Consider the following 26,935-nt stretch of genomic DNA (forward strand, 5'->3'; position numbering starts at 1 on the left):
TGTACCTACTGACGAATTATTGTAGCTATCACTATTTTTAACACTTCTGTCCTTCGACTTTTAGGCTAGAGCTAAGTGGTTAACAACCTTCTGTATCTGACTAGATTCTTACCTTTACTAGGGTGTTGTACATTTTCCTATATTTTCATGTCGCTAATTAGCAGCCTTCCCTAGAAGGCAGGCCTAGTGGTGACAAGCTCAAGTCTTTATCTTGCCCTTTCTGAAGGACAGCCTTGCTGGGTGAAATATTCTTGGTTGGCAGTTTCTTTCTTTCAGCGTTTGCACCAAACCCTTCTCTCCTGACCTGAAAGGACTCTGCTGGGAAATCCACTGTACGACTTAAAGGGGTTCCTTGTAGGAGAGAATTTTTCTTTCTCTTATTGCTTTTAAAATTCTTTTTTTCTTCAATTTAAGTTTTAAATAGTGTCTTGGAGAAGATCACTTTGGATTGAAATTTTGGGGTGGCTTATTAGCTTCATGAACTTAAAAGTGCAAATCTCTCCCCAGCTTTGGGAAGTACTCAACCAGTATTTCTTTATGTAAGCTTTCTATCCCTTTCTCCCTCTCTTCTCCTTTGGGACTCCAGGGATGCAGATTATTTGTTATGGTGTTCCTTAAGACCCATATGCCTTCTTCCTTTCCTTTTCATCCTTTTTCTTGATGCTCCTCTGATGGGATGATTTCAAACAAATTCTCTGTGAGCTGATTGTTTTTTCTGTTTGGTCTGGTCTGCAAGAGAAGCTCTTTACTGAATTTTTTACAGTTCACTCAGTGTATTCTTCCACTACAAATGTCTGGTTTATTTTTGTGTTCTGTTTCTTTGTTGAACTCCCTATTTTGTTCTTGTATTGTTTTCCTGATATCATTACACTGCTTATCAATGTCCTCACAGCTCTCTGAGCATCTTTAAAACGATTATTTTGCATTCTTCATCAGGTAACGCCTGTTATCTTCTTTTTGGGGGGGTGATGGTAATTAGATATTTACTGTTGGAGTCATGTTTCTCTAATTATTTACAATCCCTACAACGTTGTGTAGATGTCTGTGCATTTGAAAAAGCAGTCCTCTCTTCCAGACTTTATGGACTGCAGTAAGGGAAAATGTCTATCTGCATGCAGGGGCATGCTGGAGCATGTGGTGACCTCAGGTCTAAAGGTGTAGGGTGCCAAGTATGAGGGCATATGGTGGCAACAAGCCTGGGGAGGGCAGTGGTTCACTGGCTCAAGTCACCGGGGTCCACGCCATCAACAACCACGTGATCCTCGGCAGAATCTCCGGGGGGGCCACAGAGGCTGCAAGGGCTGTTGCAAGAGCTACACACCAGGGCAAGCAGCAGCACTCACTGTTCTCTCCAGGGGCAAATGCTGTTGGTTTGTCTGCAGGACAGACCCTGGGAACCATAGTCACCCGCAGTCTGGCTGCTCCTGGGGGCCCCTACTTTTCTCCCCTGTTCCTAGCTGTCTCTCTGTCTCTGCTCTCGGCCCCTGGGTGGGCGGAAACTGAAGTGGGAACTTCACGTGGTGCCACGAAACACTAGGGAAGCTGGTCACTCACCCTGCTCTTTTCCCTGCCACAGGAACTCTTCCTAGCTGGGGCGTTCCCTTCGGTGCTGAGCAACGCCAGCATGGGGACAGGACAGTCCAAGCAAAAGTGAAGCTGTCCTCTTTCCCATCCTGTGCAGTCATTCTCCTGTGTTTCTGTCCCAGTATGTTGCTGAAGGTTTTATGCAGACTCTAGAGCTCTCTCCTTGGTCACGTTAGCCACCTGATGGCTGATCTCTGTGAGGGGATGGAGGTGATGGCCATTACTCTGCCATTTGGTGACATCCCATTTGTGAATTTTTACAGTACCTATTATAACGTTCTAGCTTACTAAACTCGAATTTTCAAAAAGTCAAAGATTTTAGATGTTCAGGGATCATGATCATTGTCAACTCAGTGAATACTAAAAACAACCCTATCCGATACAAATATTACTAAAAGATCTTATAATATACAAACAGAGGAAAGAAAAAACCATAAACATGGTCTACTATCTGCACCCTTAAAGCAAGATACAATGGTGGTAAAATCTGAAAAATACAAAACAAGTCATGATGACTATATCATGACTCAGTAAAACTAAGTCTCCATCCAAACATGATAGAAAAAAAACACACGAACACCCTGCCATGTTCACTGTTAAATTTATAACTGTAAACCTCAGATGGACCTTCAGTCCTGCTTGGCAATCCTGCTTTACTTCACACAGCTTCTCTCAAAAACCATTCCGCTCTTTCTTCTCGACCCTCTGATGTCCCCTTCTTCACCATGACTCCCAGCTGAAAACCTTAGTGTTCACTAAACTAAGGGGAACGGTAAGAGGGGGGGCCCCGTTCCTTCTTCTACCATATTTACAAGCCCATCTGCCTCCGCACATGGACACTCCGCCTTCCCTCTGAGTCTCCAGAAGCCCCCACAATGCCAAACCTAACGGTCACCTCCCCGGCTTCAAAGATCTGACTCAACCTCTCAGAAGCAACTGACAGTTATTCACAGGCTCCTTCCTATCTTCTCCCGCTTCTCAACCACCACGGCCTGTCTTCCTTGTGCCTCAGCGGCTGCCCCTTCTCAGCATCAGTTGTGGAACCCTCCTCGTCCCCTTCCACACAGTGCTCCAGAGCTCAGTCTTCAGAGCCACTTTAATAATTCCCTGGGTCCCATGGCTCTACACACATTTCAATGTTCAGAGCACCCAAGCGTCTGTGGGAGCCAACACAGACCCAGAGCTCCATGGCAATGAGCCCACGGCACCATGTGAATGTCTCATGGGCATTTCGTATATCACGTATGTGTGAGAGTATTCCCCATCTCCTACCTCCAGCGATATGTGACCCCTGCAGGGTTTTCTATTTCAGTAAATAGCATCAGCACTGCCCCTAACACTATTTCAGTAAATAGCATCAGCACTGCCCCTAAGGCCTAACACTTCTCACCAGTTTACACTCTAATCCCAGGCTCTATCTGAGTTAATGCGAGACCCTCCTAAAGTGATCTCCCTATTTCCACTCCTGCCTCCCTACATCATCTTCTTGAAAGAGCTGCCAGAAAAATCCTTTCAAAAATAAAACAGCAGTTTCCAGCCTGGCATTTAAAGAGCTGAGAAGCTGCCACTCTGCCCCAAAAACAAGTATAAAGCTGAAGAAGCTGAAAAATCAACACCTCTCCTTAGCCTCTCAGGAAAGCGACTCTACCCCAAAGTCAGGGAGCCAGTCAGGGGGGTACGGGGAATCACAATCTATCTGTGTGCACAGAGCAGGGGCTCCGTGGGAACCACCGCCAGGCCAGGAAAACCTAAGCTTTAGCTGACAAACTGCTGGAGGCTCAGTGTGGACAAAATGGACAAGTCTGAGAGTTAAAAACTCCAGGGGGACCCAGTCATGGATAAAGTCCCCACAGTTGTGTGAGTTTTACCTCCAGGTGCTCTCTCGCTTCCAGCAGCAGGCAGGGAGAGGAGCACCACTGTGAAATACACCAGAACATTCTGTTCATCTTAAGCCCAGCTCTCAGGTGGAACAATGTTACCAGAGCTGCACCTGCTGGGGCTTTATCATGGCCTAACCCACCTGAAGTAAAGGGAGCACCTGACTCCAGCCCCCCCAGCCATCCCTTCCCAACTAAGCAGGGAAAACAAACTGACAAGTACGGGTGAGGCTCACAGTCCAGGAGCGTAGGCTCACCAAGAACAGACAGGTAATGTAAGCTGAGAAGTGGAAACTCTAAGAACCAGAAAGAAATCCTAGAGCCTAAAAACACTACAACGGAAATGAAGAAATGATGGGTTTATAAGCAGACCAGACACAGTGGAGGAAAGAACCTCGGAGCTGGAAGATGACAAGAGAAACTTCCACAAATGAAAAAAACAGAACAGAACACACAAGAATTGTGGGGCAACTACAAAACATAAGCCAAATCATGACACTGTCCTACTACGAAGCTTCACAATGGCGTCCCATCACTTAACAACGAAAGCGTGCGCTCCCACACCACAGCCTGTAAGACCTGCTGTGTCCCCCGCCTCTTCTGCTCCCCTGTCCCACCTCCCTGTGCCCCTGGTCAGGTCACACATGCTCCAAGCTCGCCTCTGCTGTGGACCCTTTGCATGTGCTGTTTCTTCTGCACGAATAGCCTCCCCCCAGATATTCATGTGGACCCCACCCCCCGACTCTGTTCGCAGGCTGCAGAAACACCACCTCCAGGGAGAGGCCTGCCTTCAACTCTCTACTGAAAACACCAGCCTATCACCTCCGATTATGCTTTATTTCCTACAAAAATATTTTCTATTTTGTGTAATATTACTTATGTTATATAGTATTTTATACCATCTATTTGTTCATTTTCTGTCTCATCCACTAGAAACATAAGCCTCTGGAGGGGAGGAACTCATCGGATCCCTACTCACAGCACCAGCATAGGGACTACTGTGCACCCCTCAGCTGTTCAATGAACAAGCGAACAAATGACTATTACAATTTTTAACCAGGTTTTTTTTTTTAATCTTGTGTATACACCTGAACGTACTAGGCTCAGATTACTAAAAGTGTATTTAATTCAGAGTTCCATATAAAGTGGTCTGCCCCATTTCTGAGAAGAAAACTTTCATAAAAATGAAATTCCAGACCCTAGGGGATTGATTTCTAGTCTTTCCCTCCAGATGAAGAGAAATGAAATGATCCTAAGGGCTAAATTTACAATTCTTAGTGATGGGAAGAATGACCATTTCTATTTAAACCCAAGTTTGTGTCACTCCTCCCAACATACATATACATACACAGATACCTCTAGTTACCTTTATTCTAGTTTCCATTGAGTTTTTCACCAGGCAGGAGAGTCTTCCTCCCGTACCTCAGATACCTGGTCCAAACGCCCACCACCAAAAAGTAACCAACGGTATCACAAAGGCATGGGCAAAGGATTTCAAATATTTCACCTTGGGGGCTATAAGGTCTCTGTCACAACGATTCAACTCACTCAACTCGATTCAACTCACTCAACTTGGCTGTTATGGAGTGAAAACAATCTTCGACAATATGTAAACAAATGCAGACAGCTGTTTTCCAGGAAAACTGCATCTGCAAAGAGACAGCAAGCTGATGCTCCAGGGGAGTCAAACCCTGTTAGACAGCTGAGCTTAAATATCTCTTGTATCAAAAATGTTAGTGGGCAAGTTTGGAAGGGACTGCAACAAAGAATGCTATCTTGCAACAAATATTAATCCTACTAACCATAATGATGTATTAATATACATTTTCATTTAAATATGAAATATAAACACAAGTGTTCAGGGGCACCTAGGTGGCTCAGTCGGTTAAGCATCCGACCTCAACTCAGGTCATGATCTCACAGCTCGTGAGTTCAAGCCCTGTGTCAGGCTCTGTGCTGACAGCTTGGAGCCTGGAGCCTGCTTCGGATTCGGTGTCTCCTTCGCTCTTTCTCTCTCTCTCTCTCCTACCCCACCCCTGCTTGCACTCTGTTCTCTCTCTGTCAAAAATAAACATTAAAAAAATGTTTTCAAATACAAGTTTTCATATAAACAGACTTAAGATTATTCTAAGATGCCTCCTCTATAATCCATAATACCTTACTTCAAATATATTCCTTGTGGTAAATATTATGAAGAACTGGAGGAACATTAAGACAAAACATACTGGTCACCTAACTAGCAGCATGTTGCTAACATTAAACTCTGGCCCAAGACTTTCCCTTAACTGGTAGATCAAATACACAATTAACATTTTCATAGCATACATAAAAAAACTAAACCAGAGCTTATATTTAAAAACGAAATAGGGGTGCCTGGGTGGCTAAGGCTCAGTTGGTTAAGCAATCTACTCTTGATTTCCAAGAGTTCAAGCCCCACATCGTGCTCTGCACTGGCAGCATGGAGCCTGCTTGGGATTCTCTCTCTCTTCCTCTCTCTGCCCCTCTGCTTGTGCACGTACCCTCTCTTTTTCTCTCTCTGTCTCTCAAAATAAATAAACTTCAAAGAAATAAATAAAGATAAAAAATAAAAACAAAATCAATCTCAAATATATACTTCCCAATCAATTCCAAATGCATGTTCCTAACATCTTACAAAGGGTTTGACTTATTCAAATAAATCAAGATCAGAAAGAACAGACCTCTGTGAAAAATACATCATTGCTAGATGGGAATAACCAGCTTCTAAAAACTGAAAGATATCCTAGGAATAAATCTTACCTTAGATGCCATTCTCATAAAAAGTTTGTTCTGATTTTCTGCTGTTCCCATCTTTTCGTTCTTGACTAAATCACTTAGGCTGAGATTATCATCATCGTGAAAGTATCTAACCCTTTCTTTTTCTTCGTGAGTTGAAGCCTATGAGAAAATGAACATTATTTAGTGAAAACATGGGTCTGGGTCTCTGAAGTATTTTTAATTACCTGTAAATTTCATATTAAATGTACACATGCCACGACGTATCACAAGCTTTCCTTCCAGCTTATCCCTTTTCTATGTGTTTCCGGTTTGGAAGAATTTCCATTCAAATACCACTTCCTCTTTCTGCCCCATTACTCTCTTCTTCCCCAGGGATGGCATTATCTGACTTCCGGGTTTGGGGGAAAAGGCAGAATTGCTTTAACCTTCTTCCCTCCCGTCTGCTCTTGTCCTTGGAGTAACTCCTGACTGCTGTGGAGGGAGGCGCACAGCCATCCGGAGATAAAGTGAGCACACCGAAAACAGAGGGCAAGTATGAGCAAACTCATTTCACACAGCTCTGCCAGGGACGAGGCTGATACTCTGATTCTCATCTAAGTCAGTCCTGGGTCTTTCTATCACTGGGTTCCATACCTACCTGTAGCAAAGAGAAGTGTCATATATTTTCTCCTAAGTCACATCTCCCATATGTCTCTTATCATCACACTCCCTTAGCCAAACAAAACCTGCTCTTCAACCTCTTTGAGACCTTTGGAAGCACATTCCCAGTACTTTTCCCAACATTCCGATTCCTGAAATCACTAGCTTAAATCTCACATTGCGTGGCTTCAATCACTCCTTGGTTCCAGACCCTTAATTTCTGGCCCTCCTATCCTGTCATTACACTCAAAAGGCAAACCTCGGTCCCACATGAATGTGTCTGCCCTCTTTACCCTGTACCTGCAAGTGCTTGGCCGCAAGCAACTCAAACAGAGCCCTTGATGCCATCGGATAATGCATCTATGGCTCCCTAGCCAGTTCCGTCATTCCACAGAATTCAAACCTTTACTATTCTCCTGCCCCATCTCTGCTCCAAACCCTTAATTCTTCCCATTTCATTAGAGGAGGGATCTATCCCGCTCTATTTGCTGAACCAACTACTCTCTCCAGCAGCACAGGCACTCAATAGACAAATAGTAAACATATGACAGAAAAATTATGAACAAACAAATCTTCTGTGGACCCAATTACCGTTTGTATGATCTTCCAAATTTAAAACAAAAAATCTAACTTGGTAAAACTGAATACACTCTTTTTACCATCTCTAGAGCCTCAGGGTAGTGCTAAAAACTAATTGGTAGAGCTGGAAGATGGAAAAGAAAATAAGGCTTATAACGGATCACAGCAACCACATATTTAAGACATTATTGTATATCGACACCCCATCACCAGGGCTCAAATTAGCTAATGCAAAATTTTCCCTAAGAGCTACGGTAAATATGTAAAAGGAAGTCAGAAACAAAGACAAAAACAACGTACACAAAATTAAAATTGCTTTAAACACTCCATGTTCGCATTTGAAACCCATAGTTGAATTAGATTCCATTTTGTAAAATGCAAAGGGATATACCTGAGAATAAAAGTAATACTATAACTTACTACCTTTTAATGCTTGTAGTATAAACCTACACTTTAGAAAATATTCTGAAGTAGTCTGATGCAAACAAAGCCAAGGAGGGGAAAGGAATTCCAAATTAAAAATGACATATGATAAACACACCATCTGCCTCTTCCTTCTTCCTCCTGTAGATTCCAGAGGTTTTCCTGCTGTGCTCACAGGCCACACTCCTCCAGACCGATCTGTTCTGACCAGGACCACTTCTTGGTCTTCATTCTATGGAAAGATGTAGAGAGAACTTTTGAAATTCTGTGATGAGTACTGAATATTTATATTTCATAATAAAAAACAGCATAAAAATTACAGTTTATCTTAAGTTGCCTGGAATTTCATTACCCACCGTGATGTAAAATGATCATGATCTTTTCAGAGAAAAGGGGGGGAAAATATCCAAAGTCCATTTTATTTTATTTTTTTTGAAAAGCAATCACAGAGGGAAAATTCAAATAACGTTTCCATCTAGACAATATTAAAGATGACCAAGTACCAATATTCACACATGCACTGGATGGGAGTGCCCATAATTTAGGCAAGAGATATCATGTTTAATGTGTGTTTCTTCAATTTAAAGATGCTACTAAAACTTGTTTATAAGACATAAAGCAACTAAAGGACACAACAAACTGCTACATTAGCTGCTATAATGATGCTCCAGACAACTTCTATTCTTTCCATTAACAGCCCTCAAATGCTTTTCGGTTCCCGGACTCTTCAGAATTTATATCCCACATACTTTCAATCCATAATCTTTTTCCTACAAACTACTGGCCAAATACTTGCCTGGTACAGTACAGATTAAGATTAAACTTTATTCTATGATGAAAACAGAATGTTACTGGAAAGGTTCTAACAAAGAATCACATAAAAAATATTAGATAACTGCTTTATTAAAGATCAATTTGAAACAAGACCAACCAAATTATTCACATTTCAATTTTTTGCTCAACTCAGAACAAATTATTAAAAACCAATTTCAACTCCATTTAGAGACTTCGTTCCCTTTTTAAGATGGAAGAAAAAAATACAATACTGATCTTACATTCACATACAATACTAATTAAAGTTATCACTTTTCTTCTTCAAATAATTAGCATTAGTTAATAATGTGTCATATTTTAAATATTTTTATTTATTTTTTAGAGAGAGTGAGAGAGAGAGAGAGGGAGAGAAAGTGAGCACATGTGCACACACAGTTGCTGAGGGGCAGAGAGAGGGGATAGAGGATCCCAAGTGGGCTCTGCATTAACAGCAGAGAGCCCCACGGGGGGCTCAAACTCACAAACCATCAGATCATGACCTGAGCCAAAGTCGGATGCTCAACTGACGAAGCCACCCAGGCGCCCTAATGATGTGTCATATTTAAAGGGTATCTCTACCTTAAAAAAAAAATTAAAAAAAAAAAAAAAGGGAGGGGCGCATGGGTGGCTCAGTTGGTGAAGTGTCTGTCTGACTTTGGCTCAGGTCATGATCTCACGATTCGTGGGTTCGAGCCCCACACTGGGCTCTGTGCTGACAGCTCAGAGCCTGGAGCCTGCTTCAGGGGCTTTCTCTGCCCCTCCCCTGCTCATTCTCTGTTTCTGTCTCTCAAAAATAAATAAATGTTAGGGGCGCCTGGGTGGCTCAGTCGGTTGAGCATCCGACTTCGGCTCAGGTCATGATCCCACGGTCTGTGAGTTCGAACCCCGCGTCGGGCTCTGCGCTGACAGCTCAGAGCCTGGAGCCTGCTTCAGATTCTGTGTCTCCCTCTCTCTCTTCCCCTCCCCTGCTCATGCTCTGTCTCTCTCTGTCTCAAAAATAAAACACACACACACACACACACACACACACAAAATAAATAAATGTTAAAAAAATTTTTTTTTTAAATACAGGGTATCTCTATTCATTCTCTTACTGGATAACAGAAATGGGAAACACATTTTTTACCTAAGTTTATCATGTCACTAAAGTGATCTCCCTAAGGACTTCCAAATTACTAAATCTAATAAATACTTATCAATTATCACCCTCGTTTATTTGAAAGTATTTGATTCTGTTCATTATATTCTCAGCCTGAAACTCTTCTTATTCTAGTTTTATACATACTCTACTCTTTCCTGGTTCTGCCTCACCTCTCTGACTCATTCATTCATTCATTAAATATTCTGAAAAGTGCATGCCTTATGTAGTTACTAAAAGAAATACAGTACCTGCCTACAAGAAGTTTATAGGCTACTGCAAGAATTATCCTGTATGTGAATTAATGAGAATCAAAAGAGTCAATTTCACTTTTTCCTCCACTTTGAGCTACATTTCAAGCATTGATGACTCCAAGGTTCCTTGGTTTCCATCCTTCCACCCAGAAACCTAACTACCACTTGTGCTGACAAAAAATTCATTATGCCAAACACAAAAATAACTATGTCATTGTTTGCTGAAAAATTGCAGAGACCCCATATTAGCTAGGAGAGATCAGTACCACTCAAAGTTGGCCCACAGACCAGTGACAGTGTGAGAATTGTCAGCCACGATATATTTGTTATCAGCCTGTGAGGAGTTAAGTACAAAACCTGGGTGCTTATAAATTTTTCCAGCAATCTTAAAGAGTAATTTTACGTTGGCTCAATCTAACCTAAAATTTGGACGTATATTTTATAATATCTTTATTTCATTTTTCTATAATTTTTATTGTATTTTATAAAACTATTAGTTCATAATGGGCTGGAAAACTAAAAAAAAAAAAAAATCTGATCCTACAGCACAGAGAAACACTGTCCTAGACAGTGGGATAAAGGCCAAGCACCTTAACACAACACATAAGGCCCTTCAAATTCAAATACTATGGGCTTCCTGAAATACACTTCTTCTCTAGTTCCTCATTAATTTTTATAAATTTACCATCCAGTTGATAACTGTAGGCATAAGTTTGGGTATACTTGTATTGCCAGACCATAATCTTTTCAGTCACTATCTGTCTATTTATTTACAATTATCAGTCTTTGCCACTTTTCCAGGCCAAAGACCAAGCTCTACACTACCTGTTGTCTACAGTACCTGGTACAGTGGCAAAAACAATGTGTACTTACTAAATGCCTCGGACAGATGAATTCTACCCCCATAGCTAACCCACTGCCCCATCTACGGTCTTCTTCTCCATGCTTTTCTACTCTCTGTTCCTCGGGCATGCCAAGGGACACCAGGTTTCCCCACTTTGGGTTCCCACGACAGAAATACAAGCAATTCCACATTGGCTACTACAATAATACAGAACACGGCGCTTATTTAAGAATCACACCAGTGCCAACAAACTAAGGCCTGTGGGCCAAATCCAGCAAGCTGCTTGTTTTTGTTTGGCCCACCAACTAAGGATGGTTTTTACACTATTAAATTGTTGAGGGAAAATCAAAAGAATATATTTCATGACAAATAAAAATTATATACAATTCTCATTTTAGTTCCCATAATGTTTTACTGGAACTGAGCCGTGTTCACCCATTTATATACTGTCTGTAGCTGCTTTCATTCCATGACAGCTTAAGAGCTATATAATTGAGTTGCTGTGACAGAGACTGGATAGACCATAAGGCCTAAAACATTTACTATCTGGTCTGTAGAGAAAAAGACTGCTAACCTTTGATCTCTATTGTTCTTCAAGGGATAAAACTAATTCAAAATCATTTAATGATTACTTTACCTGAGAACAGCAAGATAAAAACTTGCAACTGCTTGATAATATCACAGACAGAAAGAAAGGGACCTGGTACGCTTTCATTTTGTTAACATATGCTTGAGGTCCATTTCTGGCCAGAAGGGCCACAAGGAAAACCAGATATAACCCGCCACAGTTAAGAAGCTAGACGATATGGAAAAATACATGAAACAACCAGGCCAGAAGAAAGAGCCAAGAACTAAAACTGGGATCTTAGGACCAGGATAAGGTCTGAAAAGGGCTCGAGGCACCGTCATTCTTTCACATCAGCCTTTGAGCACTATTTGCATGTAACACGCTGATTAAAAAGAAAAGAAAAGGAAAAAGCATTCAGGGCCTTGCTTCAAAGCTGGTATTTAAAAATTCTAAATGTTTGCTTAAAATCCTTTTGTGGCATCTTGTAAATAAAGGAAAACTTTCACTACATCAGATTTTCCCACCAGTTGGTATTCGGCAAGTTTGTCATCACTGAAGGCCCTACAACACCTGTTTCCATTTTCCATCTTTTAAAGTTTCAATAAATAAGCAGTAATTACAGTTCATGGTATTTTCATGCTTTCTAAACAATCCCTATTCTATCTTTAATTATGTCCATAGAGAGCAGGTTACTCAGTACATTCAAGCTCCCAACCACGGCAATGGGAGGACTGAACATCAAGCCATTTTACATTCACCGACATGCGTATCCTGGTTCAAGGCTATTTTTCAATTGGTACAGAGTTATTCACATGACTGCAGAAGCTCAAGGGAAGCACCTTGTGCTAAGCGCATAATGGTACCAGACAGACTCCAAACAGCCTCAGTTTTGTCCACCTTTCAGTAATTCTCAATTCTCTCTTTCTCAATTCGGAATACTCTTTGTGCGTTCTATTTTTCCCCCTTGATCAGCCTTCCTAAAGGCTTATCTATTAATTTCTTTCTTGGTTTTTTGATAACCTCTACTTACTTTTGGTTTGCTATTTCAGTAATTTCATTTGATACGTTGTAATACCTTTGATACGTTTTCTCTTATCTTTTCTGCAATGAGTTCCTGGCCAGAGCCCACCAGGAGAGCATGCCGGCGTGGATCCCAGGGTCAGGAGCCCACGCGCCAATCCTGCCTCATTAGAGAACCTTCCAAGTATACTTAATTACCTCACTTTCCTCATTTGTAAAATAAAATAACAAGGTATTTACAGGATCAAACATGCAAAGTATTTAAAACAATGCCTAGGAGAATTTACCCAAGGGATACGAGAGTGCTGATGCATAGGGGCACATGTACCCAAATGTTTACATCAGCATTTTCAACAATAGGCAAATTATGGAAAAGAGCCTAAATGTCCATCAACTGATGAATGGATAAAGAAGATGTGGTTTATATATATAATGGAATACTACTTGGCAATGAGAAAGAATGAAATCTGGCCATTTGCAGCAACGTGGATGGAACTGGAGGGTATTATGCTAAGCGAAACAAGGCAGAGAAAGACAGATACCATATGTTTTCACGCATATGTGGATCTTAAGAAACTTAACAGACCATGGGGGAGGGGAAGGGGGAAAAAGTTACAGAGAGGAAAGGAGGCAAACCGTAAGAAACTCTTAAGGACTGAGAACAACCTGAGGGTTGATGGGGCGTGGGGGAGAGGGAAAATGGGTGATGGGCATCGAGGAGGGCGCTTGTTGGGATGAGCACTGGGTGTTGTATGGAAACCAATTTGACAATGAATTATATTTAAAACATGAAAATAAAAAAATAAAACAACGCCTAGGAATAAAGTGAGTGATCAATAAATATTAGCTATACTCTTTAGCTCACTTTCATTTATCCAGTCCTTTCTTTATCTGACTGAGGCCTTCCTAGGATTTACCCCTTCTCATCTCTAAAATTCCTAGGACATTATTTCTTCTCCACATTCATCTACTATTGTTTGACTTACTATTGTTTCACCTACTCTTCAGAATGTTATTCTGTACTTGTAAGCGAGGCTACTACCCATACTTAGAGTCCTTTTAAGACGGCACTACCGTTCGAAATTTACTGGCAACGAGTGTTTACATCCCAATTCTTTTCTACCGTCTGTCTGAAGGAAAACTAACGTTTTCTGGGACGCTAGCGCCCGGGGCTTCAGTGGGAGGTGCGTTTTCGTCCCTCCTGCCTCTCTGCCTCCTCTCACCCCTCAGTAATCGGTAGCTCTGACAGCGTGCGCCCCATGCACGGGGGTTCCCGGCTCTTACGATGACCTCGCGCCCTGCGATACTGGGCACGGTTCACAGAGTCCAAGCAAGGGCCGCGAGGCCGCGTGGGTTTCTCCCACCGAGAACACCTCTCGCCTTCACAGTCTCCCGCGAGCTGACGTCCAAGTACTCAAGGCCTTTTCAGCCTCCTTCGCCAGGAGGCCTCAGGCAGGGATGAGGCAGGGAGAGGCCGGAAGGAGAACTTCAGGGCTCAGCCTCTCGGCCGCGCTGCCTGTTTGGGGAGTCGGATCCCTGCAAGCCCCAGCTCCTCACAGTCGCGGATTTCTGTGCAGCTTCTCATCCACAGAGGGCTGTCTCTACTTCTAAGCGCCTTACACGTCGCCCAATTTTCTCTTTGCGTATTTTGTCTGCGATCGCTACCCTCTCGCACGGAGCGCAGGCCTCAAAGCACGACGCACGCGCGGTCAGAGCTCGGAAATGCCGCTCCGGGATCTCACACGCGGCGCCGCAGGGGCCGCCGGGAGGCGGCGCCTCGACGCCGAACTTCGGAAGACCCGGGGGGGGGGGCCCACACAGACCGAAACGTGCTCTACGAGCGTGTCCCCCCGGCTCCCCAAGCCACCCCGTTAATCCTGGAACTCTTCTAGAGCACGCTGTAGCATCAGACCAAAGGCACGTCTTTATCCCGGTTTGCTTTCCCGTCAAATGGGTACAGTAAAGAGGTGCCTAACCTCTTCGCCACGAAGCTGCTGGTGGGAGGGACACTAACCACGCACAAGCTGGAGAAAATCAAATATTAACGTGAGGGATCATTACTAAAAAACTGTAAGTAATACTTTAGACTACAGTTCACGATTTCAACAGTGGGTTATCTGGGACACATTTAACCACTAGTGATTTTAACTTTGTTAGGCGCGTATTTTGTACAGCCAGCGTGATATCTGGTGCCGGCGGGTACGAAAGCCAATTCCGTTCTTCAGTCTCCTTTCCTTCTTTCATCGTTGCTTCTTTGTAAGCCTTACATGTGAAGCCAGCTAGGAGAAAACACATGACTTTACGCTGTATTTTTAACCAGGTTCCTTTCAGCATTTGCCGGGGTGGGGAGGGATGAGAGGAGGAAAGAAGATTGAGAAATTTTTTTTTAACGTTGACTGACATTCTGGAATCTTTCCACACTAAAATGACAGAGTTCTTTCAGATGTAAGAAAAAAAAAAATTTTTATTCTGACACTTATGAAATAGATAAATTTAAGGATAATATATGTGATTTAGTATACCAACAATAGCAAAAAAATCTAAACACTGCCTTATATTTTTTCCTCATTAAAAACAAACCAAGATGGGGCGCCTGGGTGACTCAGTCAGTTAAGTGTCCAACATCTGATTTTGGCTCGGGTCATGATGTCATGCTTCATGACACTGAGCCCCATGTTGGGCTCTGTGCTGTCAGCTGAGAGCCTGCTCCGGATTTTCTCTCTCCCTCTCTCTCTGCCTCTCCCCTGCTCACACACTCTCTCTCAAAATAAATAAACTTAAAAAAAAAAAAGCCAAGACAACTTTTCCAGATAGAAATTAATATTTATAGGGGCACCTGGGTGACTCAGTCAGTTAAGTGTCTGACTTCAGCTCAGCCCCATGTCCGACTCTGTGCTGACAGCCTGGAGCCTGAGCCTGCTTCGGATTCTGTTTCTCCCTCTCTATCCCTCCCCCACTCATACTCTGTCACTCTCTCAAAAATAAACATTAAAAAATTTTTTTAAAAAAGAAATTAATATTCATTTAATTTTATAAAGTTCTAAAATAGATCTCATGTGATTTCAAGAACCTTGTAACACGGCTATCACTGAGCCATATTTTATAAGGAAGGATACTAAGGACCACGTAAAATAAATGATGAAGTTCTGGATCCAATATAAATCTTTGGCTTTAAAATCCCATTTCCATTCCTTTACTAGTTCTATCATGTGCTATTTCTAATATTCCATTTCTCTAATAAAATGAGTCAGTAAAAAGGACATTTTAGGAGCACCCAGATAGCTCAGTCAGTTGGGCACCCAACTTCGGCTCACCTCATGATCTCACAGTTCGTGAGTTAAAGCCCCGCATCGGAATCTCTGATGTCAGCACAGAACCTGCTTCAGATCCTCTGTCCCCTTCTCTCTCTGCCTCTCTCCCACTCTCTCTCTCAATAACAAGTAAATATTTTAAAAAAATAAGTGTTTTTAAAAAATGACATTTTAGTAAACGCTAACACTTTAGTAAACACACTTTTTCAAAGAAAAGGTAAGTTGGCAATGCTCCTTTAACTGAAAAAATGATAGGTTTTGTGATTACAAAAAATTTCTTTCCCCCAAATGAAAATCTGCACACTTCCTGAGAATGCCTGTGTACCTTATTAAGGACTCAACAACCAAGCCAAATTTTGACTACTGGCTTAATATATTTTATGATACTATCCAGCTTTTGGATAAAATTTTGGGCAATCTGAAAAGATACGGCCATAAGTGGCATAAAAAGTAAATCAAAAACATTGCAGACTTTTCATTTTTTTTAATATTCTATTTCATTCCATTCCATCTGATCAATGAATTCCTACCACTCAGAATAACTTTTATCATGATGTGATCCAACAGCATGAATGTGTGAATGTGTCTAATATGATGAACAAGATATGGTTCCAGCTGTTAAGGAATTCATAAATTAAATGTCATGGAGAGGGGGAGAAAGATGAAACAGGGAGTTGATAGAAATCTCCACTAGACTATTAAGTAAGATAAAGTATAAATCAAGTGGTACCCGATCACACAGGATGGAGAAACAGATGTGTTCTTGGGTACAAATGAACTGCGTCTTTGGAAACAAAGATGAAATGGCAAAGGGTTAAGAAGTAAAGGAAACAACCACAACAAAGCGCAGAGATCCAGTATTGCTTAAAGATTTCCAAGTAAAGGCATATTCATGTTTTAGAGAAATTTTGTACCTATATTACATTTTGAAGTTCTCAAAAGTATTTCAAATGCCGTTGTCTCAAGATAACTAACTTGGCTAAAGGAGTAAAGAAGGTCAAACATGACCTGAGGTTCTAACTCCCCAAACCCAGGGCTCTTTCAACTGTACCACAACTGCACTGAGATGAAGCCTGGTGGCAATCGAAAGGACACTGTGATAAGCAAAGGAATCATGGCAAGAAGATCACTTGGGATGCTACTGACGTACTCGAAGCAAGAGACAATGGTGCAGTGAATTACGGCAGGGACAGGAGAAATGAAAAGGGTGAGGTGTGCACAGGAGGGAAGGTGGGGTAAAACGCTATTCCTTGGTGAAATCTGAATGTGCTGCCAGAAGAAGGAATTAAAGACTTCGTGGCTTAAACTCAGAAAAACAGCAGGATGAGCATGCAATTAAGAGAAGGGAAATTCCATCCGTAAAGGGGATGGTTTTATAGGTTCTGAAGTCATGGTACATCCTTACAAGTCAGGCAGACAACTGAAAACGCGAGTCTAGAGCTCAGCCCAGAGTGCAGAGCTCCAGTGACAGATCATCCACAGAAAGATGAAAACTGGGACCACAAAGTGAAGAGATACAGCCAGGGCGAGAACAGGGATTTGATCCGTGTTTATGACCCAACCTCTTCTTCGCCCTCCCTCGCTCCTAGCTCACTGTGCGGCCGTTCAGAACAACACACTGTCTTCAGATCATACCACCTTGCTCTCACATCGGCACCCTCACCCATGCTCCTATGCCTGGACCTCCCTTCCCTGCTGGTTTGCGGGAGGAGGACAGTGAAGTCGCCAAGAAAAAAGGAAGCTGTTCGTGTCACAGGCCCAGCGAATGAAGGGCATCTGCCAATAACGAGAAAGGGGCCAACAGAGGGATACTGAAGATCCCATACAAGACAAGGTGGGAACTGTTCCAGAGGCGGAACAGGAAGGAGACCATAAGCACTGGGAAGGAACCTACCCCAAAGGCAATGACAACACTGTCCCCACTGCCAGATGAGAGATACAGAAAAACTGGTTTTCTGGGGACAAGGACAACAGACAGACACTGAAGACATTCAACCTTGTAGTCAGGTACGCAGCAAAGTGACTCCTAAGAATAAACCAGGAATTCGGGGAGAATGGCAAAAATTTTGAGTAACTGCTAAGAGAAAAACGATTTTTTTTTTTTTGCAGGCAAATTTGCAGAGAGAAATAGGTCATTCTGAATTTCTTCAGTCTCCTTTTCTAAAATAAAATTTAGAAATTGTATTTTAGGGACACTAAATATGTTGATTAATTACAATTTAATTTAATAATAAATACTGTACAGCATGGAGAAATGTTGACAGAATGAATTTTTTAAAAAAGACCAAAAAAGATTACAATTATGTAAATTATGCATGTGTTTACACAGTTATAATGGATAGAGACTTAAGGGAAACATTGAATATCTTTTAAATGTAGATTTTTGTGTGTTTTTTGCATTGCTTGCCAATTGTACAAAAATATTTAACATGTCAGTACAAAGAAGGAAAGAAATCTAGAGAGAACTACTTTAAAGTATTTATCAGTGTATAATCACTAAGTGGTAGGATTTGGTGTGATTTTTATTTTCTTTTAAGTTTTTTTTTGCATTTTCCATGTTTCTACAAAGAATACATATTATACTTTTACTTAGAAGTCACCTAACAATAAAAAAATAAAGAAAAATATACTTTATTTTTTCTTTTTTTCTAGTTTTTTATTTTAGATGGAAAGGAGTAGGAGCAGGGTAGACGGACAGACGGGGAAACAAAGAGAGAGAGAGAGAATGAATCTTAAGCAGGCTCACACTCAGTGTGGAGCCCGATGTGGGGCTCCATCTCACAACTCTGGGATCATGACCTGAGCTGAAATCAAAAGTCAGACGCTCAACTGACTGAGGCACCCATGCATCCTGAAAATATACTTTACTTTTTAAAGCACATATACAAAATATAGAGAAATTTTCTATTTAACTGTGTGAGCATTTCTAGGCAACTTAAATTTCCATGTTTAGAGTTTGCATAACCGGCACATATGACATCAATTTCAACATCAGATTTTTTTTTTATATTTCAAATACCAGTTCATCAATTTACATCAAAGCAATTATTTTAAGTAATTATTATTTACTTTAAATAATTATAAATTGCACACACACCTAACCTCATTTCTTGCCACCAAATAAAAACTTAAATGAGACTCAGATCATCCTGCACTTAATTTATCCAAAGAAAATGAAGATAAATGACTTCATAGGATTTTAATGAGAATCAAATAAGTTTCTATAAATAAAACAATCAAAACAAGTCCTGACACACAGGATGTCCTCAAAAAATATCCTCTATTACTATTAATAATGGCAGCAGTTATAATACTATACACATCAATCAATATTGCTGTCGTGAAAAATAAACTTCCATCTTGAAATTTAATTAAATAAATTTAGAAACAGAACCTAAATAAAAAATATTATTAAGGGAATTAGAAGCAAAGTGGTTTTCTTAACGTAATAATTCTTTATTACACATATCCTATAATGCTCAGGTGACAGAGACTTCTAAAACAAAATATTTTATCACTTAGTATTTAGACTTAATTCGGAGAGTCTCACATGGATGAAACACTGGGTATTTCTGGGCAGAGAGGAACATAACAAATACCATAAACTTTTTCTATGATTTTTCTATGATTTTTATTTTCTCGTTTTTTTGCCTGTGAAAAACCTCTGAAGTAAGGTTTTTTTTGTTTTTTAGTGTTTAGTTCCACTCAACTCATTTTATTTTCTCTTCCTTTATTAGCAACCGTCTACTATAATTATTGTACTCAGAATCTGAGTATGGTACGTGCGCACTTATTATGCACTACAAGATTGAAAAGTGCACTTTGTTTTCAGGGACTATAAAGCAGGGGAGATCACAGCTGGGCCAAGGACATTGGATCTCATCCTACCAGTTGTTTGGCCTTCCCCGAAGCCCCTCAATAAAATGGTTTGATTGTTAAAACAAAACCTTTATTTTTGGCTTTCCACATTAAATTTGACTTTCTTATAACTTGTTACGCATACTACAAGAGTAGAATATAGAGTTATTTTTAAGTACATATAAGGATAAAATTTACTTTGGGGTTGATTTAACTTAAAATTGTACCCTTAAATTACAAATCTACAATATAAGTATGTGACATCATCTTTCCATCACCACGCCCCCACCGAAATCTCGAAAACAATGTATTAGAATCAAGCCCTTCAAGAGAACACAGAAGTCTTAGGACTCACTATTGCCCATATGGAGTAGCATTTCATTTTTCCCTTAAATTTAATTACACAACAGAAACAAAACAAAACACACAAAAACAATGAAACGCTGACAACAGCAGACTACTGAGCATTTGAGGGAACAGAGGAGAACTGGTGCAGGGGAGAGCTTGTTCCTTGGTCATTCCTCCTTCTCCAAGAAAACCAACTAACTAGGTATGGCTTCGGTAACTTCTGGAGGGTCTTGGTTCAAAATATAAGAGTCTTCAAAAGAATTCTTGATACCAAAATTCAATCTGATATATATATGATCACCACTATCCAAAATAATTACAAGTTACTCTAAGTTACTACATTTGGGAGAATACTCTGCACAAAACAATTAAACAAAACAAAACACCTACCTGGATGGCGCTTGTTAACAAATATGGCCGACAAGTCATTCAAGCGGGTGTTTCCTAATCAGTAACTGAAGCCTATGGGTCATCACTCCCAGCTAGGATAATACTTAACAGCCATGGTGAAGATTATTTCTGTGACTTAGTAGTAAGTCTTACAGAGCACAGTCATAAAATAGCTTTTCCTTTGGCAAAGTTACAAAACTAATGATAAGATCCAAAAATAATGGCTACAGCCTCAAAACATTCTCTGGATGCCCAGACTGCACTGGGCCCTCTTCAGTATACCCATATTTCTATACTTCTCCTTTACATCAAAGCTGTAATAATATATTTGTATAACTGATCTTATTTATAAGATTTCTTTCCACAGAGAAGGCTTTCCAAAGGAAAATGTGGTATCTGAGTTAAGATGTAAAGGATGAATAGGAGGTAACTACGGGAACACAGGGAAAGAGGAATGACATTCTAAGCAAAGGAAAAACTCTGTGCAAAGACAGTGAGAACGGAGAGAAAAGTACTCAGAGGTCCACAGGATGATGATAAAGGGCTGATGGCCATAAAGAGCTGATGCAGTGATAAGAAAAGCAAACAGCAGATTTAGGAAATATATAGCAAATAATGCTGACACTATTTCAAGAGGAAGTTGATGCAAGATGTAAGAAGAGTGAATAGATACAAGATTCTATGTTACTATAAAACGTGTTTGTATGTATGTATCATCTATGAAATTGTCTGGCTTTAATTTAGCTTAAAACGTTTGCTCTTTAGTAATAGTTCATTTAAAGAAATATGCTCTCTAGTAACGCACGGATGATATTTCTAAATGTAGAGCACAGAAATGACAGATAGTTTACGGAGGGTAAAAAAAGAGGTAGGAGTGTGTACAAAAGAGGTACAGCCACTGCCCTGCTTTGCTTGGCTAGGGAGGAAACCAGCCAAGTGACCAAAGGGAGATGACCTCTCCGTGCTCCTGTTCTGTGGCAGGAAAGGCTAAACTACCAAGGAAATGGTAATGTAACATGGTAAGTCGTGGAATAAATGCAAGGCCGCAATGTTTACTTTAGATTTAAAATATTTGATTCAGAAAACTGAGAACACGTGACTTCTACAAAGAAGGCAGTGAAAGATATTTGTCGAACAAAGGTCAAAGTTCACTGCTTAAAAATGAAAGGCAGCCTTTGGAACTACCAGGATGGAACTTGAGTGTATTACCCTAAGCGAAAGTAGTCAGAGAAAGACAAATATCATATGACTTCACTTATACATTGAATTTAAGATACAAAAGATGAACATAAGGGAAGGGAAGCAAAAATAATATAAAAACAAGGAGGGGGACAAAACATGAGAGACTTAAAGACAGACAACAAACTAAGGGCTGCTAGAGGGGTTGTAGGTGGGGGGATGGGCTAAATGGGTAAGGGACATTAAGGAGGACACTTGTGATGAGCATTGGGTGTTATACATAGGGTGTGCTGGATTCTACTCCTCAAATCATTATTGCACTATATGCTAACTAACTTGCATGTAAATTAAAACATAAATAAATAAATAAATAAATAAATAAATAAATAAATAAAATTTAAAAATAAAAAAAGTATATACTCAATTTTTAGTTTTTCTATAACCCAGAAGTTTTGTTTTTTAATATGAAATTTATTGTCAAATTGGTTTCCATATAACACCCAGCGCTCATCCCAACAGGTGCCCTTTTCAATACCCATCACCCACCCACCCCTCCCTCCCACCCCCCATCAACCCTCAGTTTGTTCTCAGTTTTTAAGAGTCTCTTATGGCTTGGCTCCCTCCCTCTCTAACCATTTTTTTTCCTTCCCCTCCCCATGGTCTTCTGTTAAGTTTCTCAGGATCCACATAAGAGTGAAAACATATGGAATCTGTCCTTCTCTGTATGACTTATTTCATTTAGCATAACACTCTCCAGTTCTATCCACATTGCTACAAAAGGCCATATTTCATTCTTTCTCATTGCCAGGTAGTATTCCATTGTGTATATAAACCATAACTTCTTTATCCATTCGTCAGTTGATGGGCATTTAGGCTCTTTCCATAATTTAGCTATTATTGAGAGTGCTGCTATAAACATTGGGGTACAAGTGCCCCTATGCATCAGCACTCCTGTATCCCTTGGGTAAATTCCTAGCAGTGCTACTGCTGGGTCATAGGGTAGATCTATTTTTAATTTTTTGAGGAACCTCCACACTGTTTTACAGAGTAGCTGCACCAGTTTGCATTCCCACCAACAGTGCAAGAGGGTTCCCGTTTCTCCACATCCTCTCCAGGATCTATAGTCTCCTGATTTGTTCATTTTAGCCACGCTGACTGGCGTGAGGTGATATCTGAGTGTGGTTTTGATTTGTATTTCCCTGATGAGGAGTGATGTTGAGCATATTTTCATGTGCCTGTTGGCCATCTGGATGTCTTCTTTAGAGAAGTGTCTATTCATGTTTACTGCCCATTTCTTCACTGGATTATTTGTTTTTCGGTGTGGAGTTTAGTGAGCTCTTTATAGATTTTGGATACTAGCCCTTTGTCTGATATGTCATTTGCAAATATCTTTTCCCATTCCGTTGGTTGCCTTTTAGTGTTGTTGATTGTTTCCTTTGCCATGCAGAAGCTTTTTATCTTCATGAGGTCCCAATAGTTCATTTTTGCTTTTAATTCCCTTGCCTATGGGGATGTGTCAAGTAAGAAATCGCTGCGGCTGAGGTCAGAGAGGTCTTTTCCTACTTTCTCCTCTAGGGTTTTGATGGTTTCCTGTCTCACATTCAGGTCCTTCATCCATTTTGAGTTTGTTTTTGTGAGTGGCCTAAGAAAGTGGTCTAGTTTCATCCTTCTGCATGTTTCTTTTTTTTTTTTTTTTAATGTTTATTTATTTTTGAGACAGAGAGAGACAGAGCATGAACGGGGGAGGGTCAGACAGAGAGGGAGACACAGAATCTGAAGCAGGCTCCAGGCTCTGAGCTGTCAGCACAGAGCCCAACGCGGGGCTCGATCTCACGGACCGTGAGATCATGACCTGAGCGAAGTCGGACGCTTAACCGACTGAGCCACCCAGGCGCCCCTTTCTGCATGTTTCTATTCAGTTCTCCCAGCACCATTTGTTAAAGAGACTGTCTTTTTTCCAATGGATATTCTTTCCTGCTTTGTCAAAGATTAGTTGGCCATACTTTTGTGGGTCTAGTTCTGGGGTTTCTGTTCTATGCCATTGGTTTATGTGTCTATTTTTGTGCCAATACCATGATGTCTTGATGATTACAACTTTGTGGTAGAGGCTAAAGTCTGGGATTGTGATGCCTCCTGCTTTGGTCTTCTTCAAAATCACGTTGGCTATTCGGGGCCTTTTGTGGTTCCATACAAATTTTAGGATTGCTTGTTCTAGTTTTGAGAAGAATGCTGGTGCAATTTTGATTGGGATTGCATTGAATGTGTAGATAGCTTTGGGTAGTATTGACATTTTAACAATATTTATTCTTCCAATCCATGAGCATGGAATGTTTTCAACAGGGAAAAAATAGGCAGACGAGAATCCTTTATCCAGCAAGTCTGTCATTTAGAATAGAAGGAGAGGTAAAGGTCTTCCCAAACAAACAAAAACTGAAGGAATTTGTCACCACTAAACCAGCCCTACAAGAGATCCTAAGGGGGATCCTGTGAGACAAAGTACCAGAGACATCACTACAGACATGAAACCTACAGACATCACAATGATTCTAAACCCATATCTTTCCGTAATAACACTGAATGTAAATGGACTAAATGCTCCAACCAAAAGACATAGGGTGTCAGAGTGGATAAAAAAACAAGACCCATCTATTTGCTGTCTACAAGAGACTCATTTTAGACCTGAGGATACCTTGAGATTGAAAGTGAGGGGATGGAGAACTATCATGCTACTGGAACTCAAAAGAAAGCTGGAGTAGCCATACTTATATCAGACAAACTAGACTTTAAATGAAAGGCTTTAACAAGAGATGAAGAAGGGCATTATATAATAATTACGAGGTCTATCCATCAGGAAGAGCTAACAATTTTAAATGTCCATGCACCGAATACAGGAGCCACCAAATATATAAAACAGTTACTCACAAACGTAAGCAACCTTATTGATAAGAATGTGGCAATTGCAGGGGACTTTAATACTCCACTGACAACAATGGATAGATCATCTGGACACAGGATCAATAAAGAAACAAGAGCCCTGAATGATACATTTGATCAGATGGGACTTGACAGATATATTTAGAACTCTGCATCCCAAAGCAACAGAATATACTTTCTTCTCAAGTGCACATGGAACCTTCTCCAAGATAGATCACATACTAGGTCACAAAACAGCCCTTCATAAGTATAAAAGAATTAAGATCATACCATGCATACTTTCAGACCACAATGCAATGAAGCTTGAAATCAACCACAGGAAAAACTCTGGAAAACCTCCAAAAGCATGGAGGTTAAAGAACACCCTACTAAAGAATGAATGGGTGAACCTGGCAATTAGAGAAGAAATTTAAAAATATATGGAAACAAATGGAAATGAAAATACAACAATCCAAATGCTTTGGGATGCAGTGAAGGTAGTCCTGAGAGGAAAATACACTGCAGTCCAGGCCTAAAGAAACAAGAAAAATCCCAAATACAAAATCTAACAGCACACCTAAAGGAAATAGAAGCAGAACAGCAAAGACACCCCAAACCCAGCAGAAGAAGAAAAATAATAAAGATAGAGCAGAAATAAACAATATAGACTCTAAAAGAGCTGTAGAGCAGGTCAATGAAACCAAGAGTTGGTTTTTTGAAAAAATAAACAAAATTGATAAACCTCTAGCCAGACTTCTCAAAAAGAAAAGGGAGATGACCCAAATAGATAAAATCATGAATGAAAATGGAATTGTCACAACCAATCCCTCAGAAATACAAGCAATTATCAGGGAATACTATGAAAAATTATATGCCAACAAACTGGACAACCTGGAAGAAATGGTTAGGAATTTTCCTAAACACCCACACACTTCCAAAACTCAAACAGGAAGAAATAGAAAGCTTGAACAGATCCATAACCAGCGAAGAAATTGAATCAGTTATCAAAAATCTCCCAACAAGAGTCCAGGACCAGATGGCTTCCCAGGGGAATTCTACCAGACATTTAAAGCAGAGATAATACCTATCCTTCTCAAGCTATTCCAAACAATAGAAAGGGAAGGAAAACTTCCAGACTCATTCTATGAAGCCAGAATTACTTTGATTCCTAAACCAGACAGAGACCCAGTAAAAAAAGAGAACTACAGGCCAATATTCCTGATGAATATGGATGCAAAAATTCTGAAAAAGATACTAGCAAATCGAATTCAACAGCATATAAAAAGAATTATTCACCATGATCAAGTGGGATTCATTCCTGAAATGCAGGGCTGGTTCAACATTCGCAAATCAATCAATGTGATACATCACATTAATAAAAGAAAAGAAAAGAACCATATGATCCTGTCAATCGATGCAGAAAAAGCATGTGACAAAATACAGCATCCTTTCTTAATAAAAACCCTCGAGAAAGTCAGGATAGAAGGAACATACTTAAACATCATAAAAGCCATTTATGAAAATTCCACAGCTAATTATCATCCTCAATGGGGAAAAACTGAGAGCTTTCTCCCTGGGATCAGGAACACGACAGGGATGTCCATTCTCACCGCTGTTGTTTAACATGGTGTTGGAAGTGCCAGCATCAGCAATCAGACAACAAAAGGAAACCAAAGGCATCAAAATTGGCAAAGATGAAGTCAAGCTTTCACTTTTTGCAGATGACATGATATTATACATGGAAAACCCGACAGACTCCACCAAAAGTCTGTTAGGACTGATACATGAATTCAGCAAAGTTGTAGGATACAAAATTAATGTACAGAAATCAGGTACATTCTTATGCACTAATAATGAAGCAACAGAAAGACAAATAAAGAAACTGATCCCATTCACAAATGCACCAAGAAGCATAAAATACCTAGGAATAAACCTAACCAAAGATGTAAAAGTATGCTGAAAATTATAGAAAGCTTATGAAGGAAATTGAAGAAGACATAAAGAAATGGAAAAACCCAGAAGTTTAAAATGAGGTTTTGAAATTTTTATTTAAGGAAAAAATACATAGTTGTTAAATCCCAACTTTATTGCATTGTGGTTAGAAAATGAAAGCTTAGTTATAAACCTTCTACTTTGGGGCTTTATCAACACTTTGCCTAAGTAAAATTAATTTTTGTAAATATTCCATGGGTATTTGGAACAAGGGTGGATGCCATGTTTTGGGAATGAAGTTTTATGCAGATATTTTAAATCACACTTGTTAACACTGCTATTAAAATATTCCCTGTTTTGTCATCTGTTACATGTCAAAATCTGAAAAAAAATCAACTAAAGTACTCGCTCTTAGAAAGAAAGAAAGAAAGAAAGAAAGAAAGAAAGAAAGGCAAAATACTTATTTTAATCCTGTAATTAATTTTTTTAACTATGCCTATGAGGATCA

At 40.2% G+C, this 26,935-nt stretch overlaps 1 protein-coding gene across 2 annotated transcripts in view; it reads right to left on the bottom strand.

Moving 5' to 3' along the window:
• CWF19L2 (CWF19 like cell cycle control factor 2) overlaps nucleotides 1-26,935 on the bottom strand; it is a 155,429-nt gene that overhangs the window by 48,590 nt on the left and 79,904 nt on the right. For both annotated transcript variants that reach the window (XM_042904088.1, XM_042904089.1), the window contains exons 11-12: nucleotides 7,978-8,091; nucleotides 6,240-6,377 (exon numbers count right to left, since the gene is read on the bottom strand). In XM_042904088.1, coding sequence (XP_042760022.1) covers nucleotides 6,240-6,377; nucleotides 7,978-8,091 — 252 coding nt within the window. The remainder of the gene's footprint in view (nucleotides 1-6,239; nucleotides 6,378-7,977; nucleotides 8,092-26,935) is intronic.

Source organism: Panthera leo, chromosome D1 (genome assembly GCF_018350215.1).
Source record: "Panthera leo isolate Ple1 chromosome D1, P.leo_Ple1_pat1.1, whole genome shotgun sequence".
NCBI classification, from domain to species: domain Eukaryota; kingdom Metazoa; phylum Chordata; class Mammalia; order Carnivora; family Felidae; genus Panthera; species Panthera leo.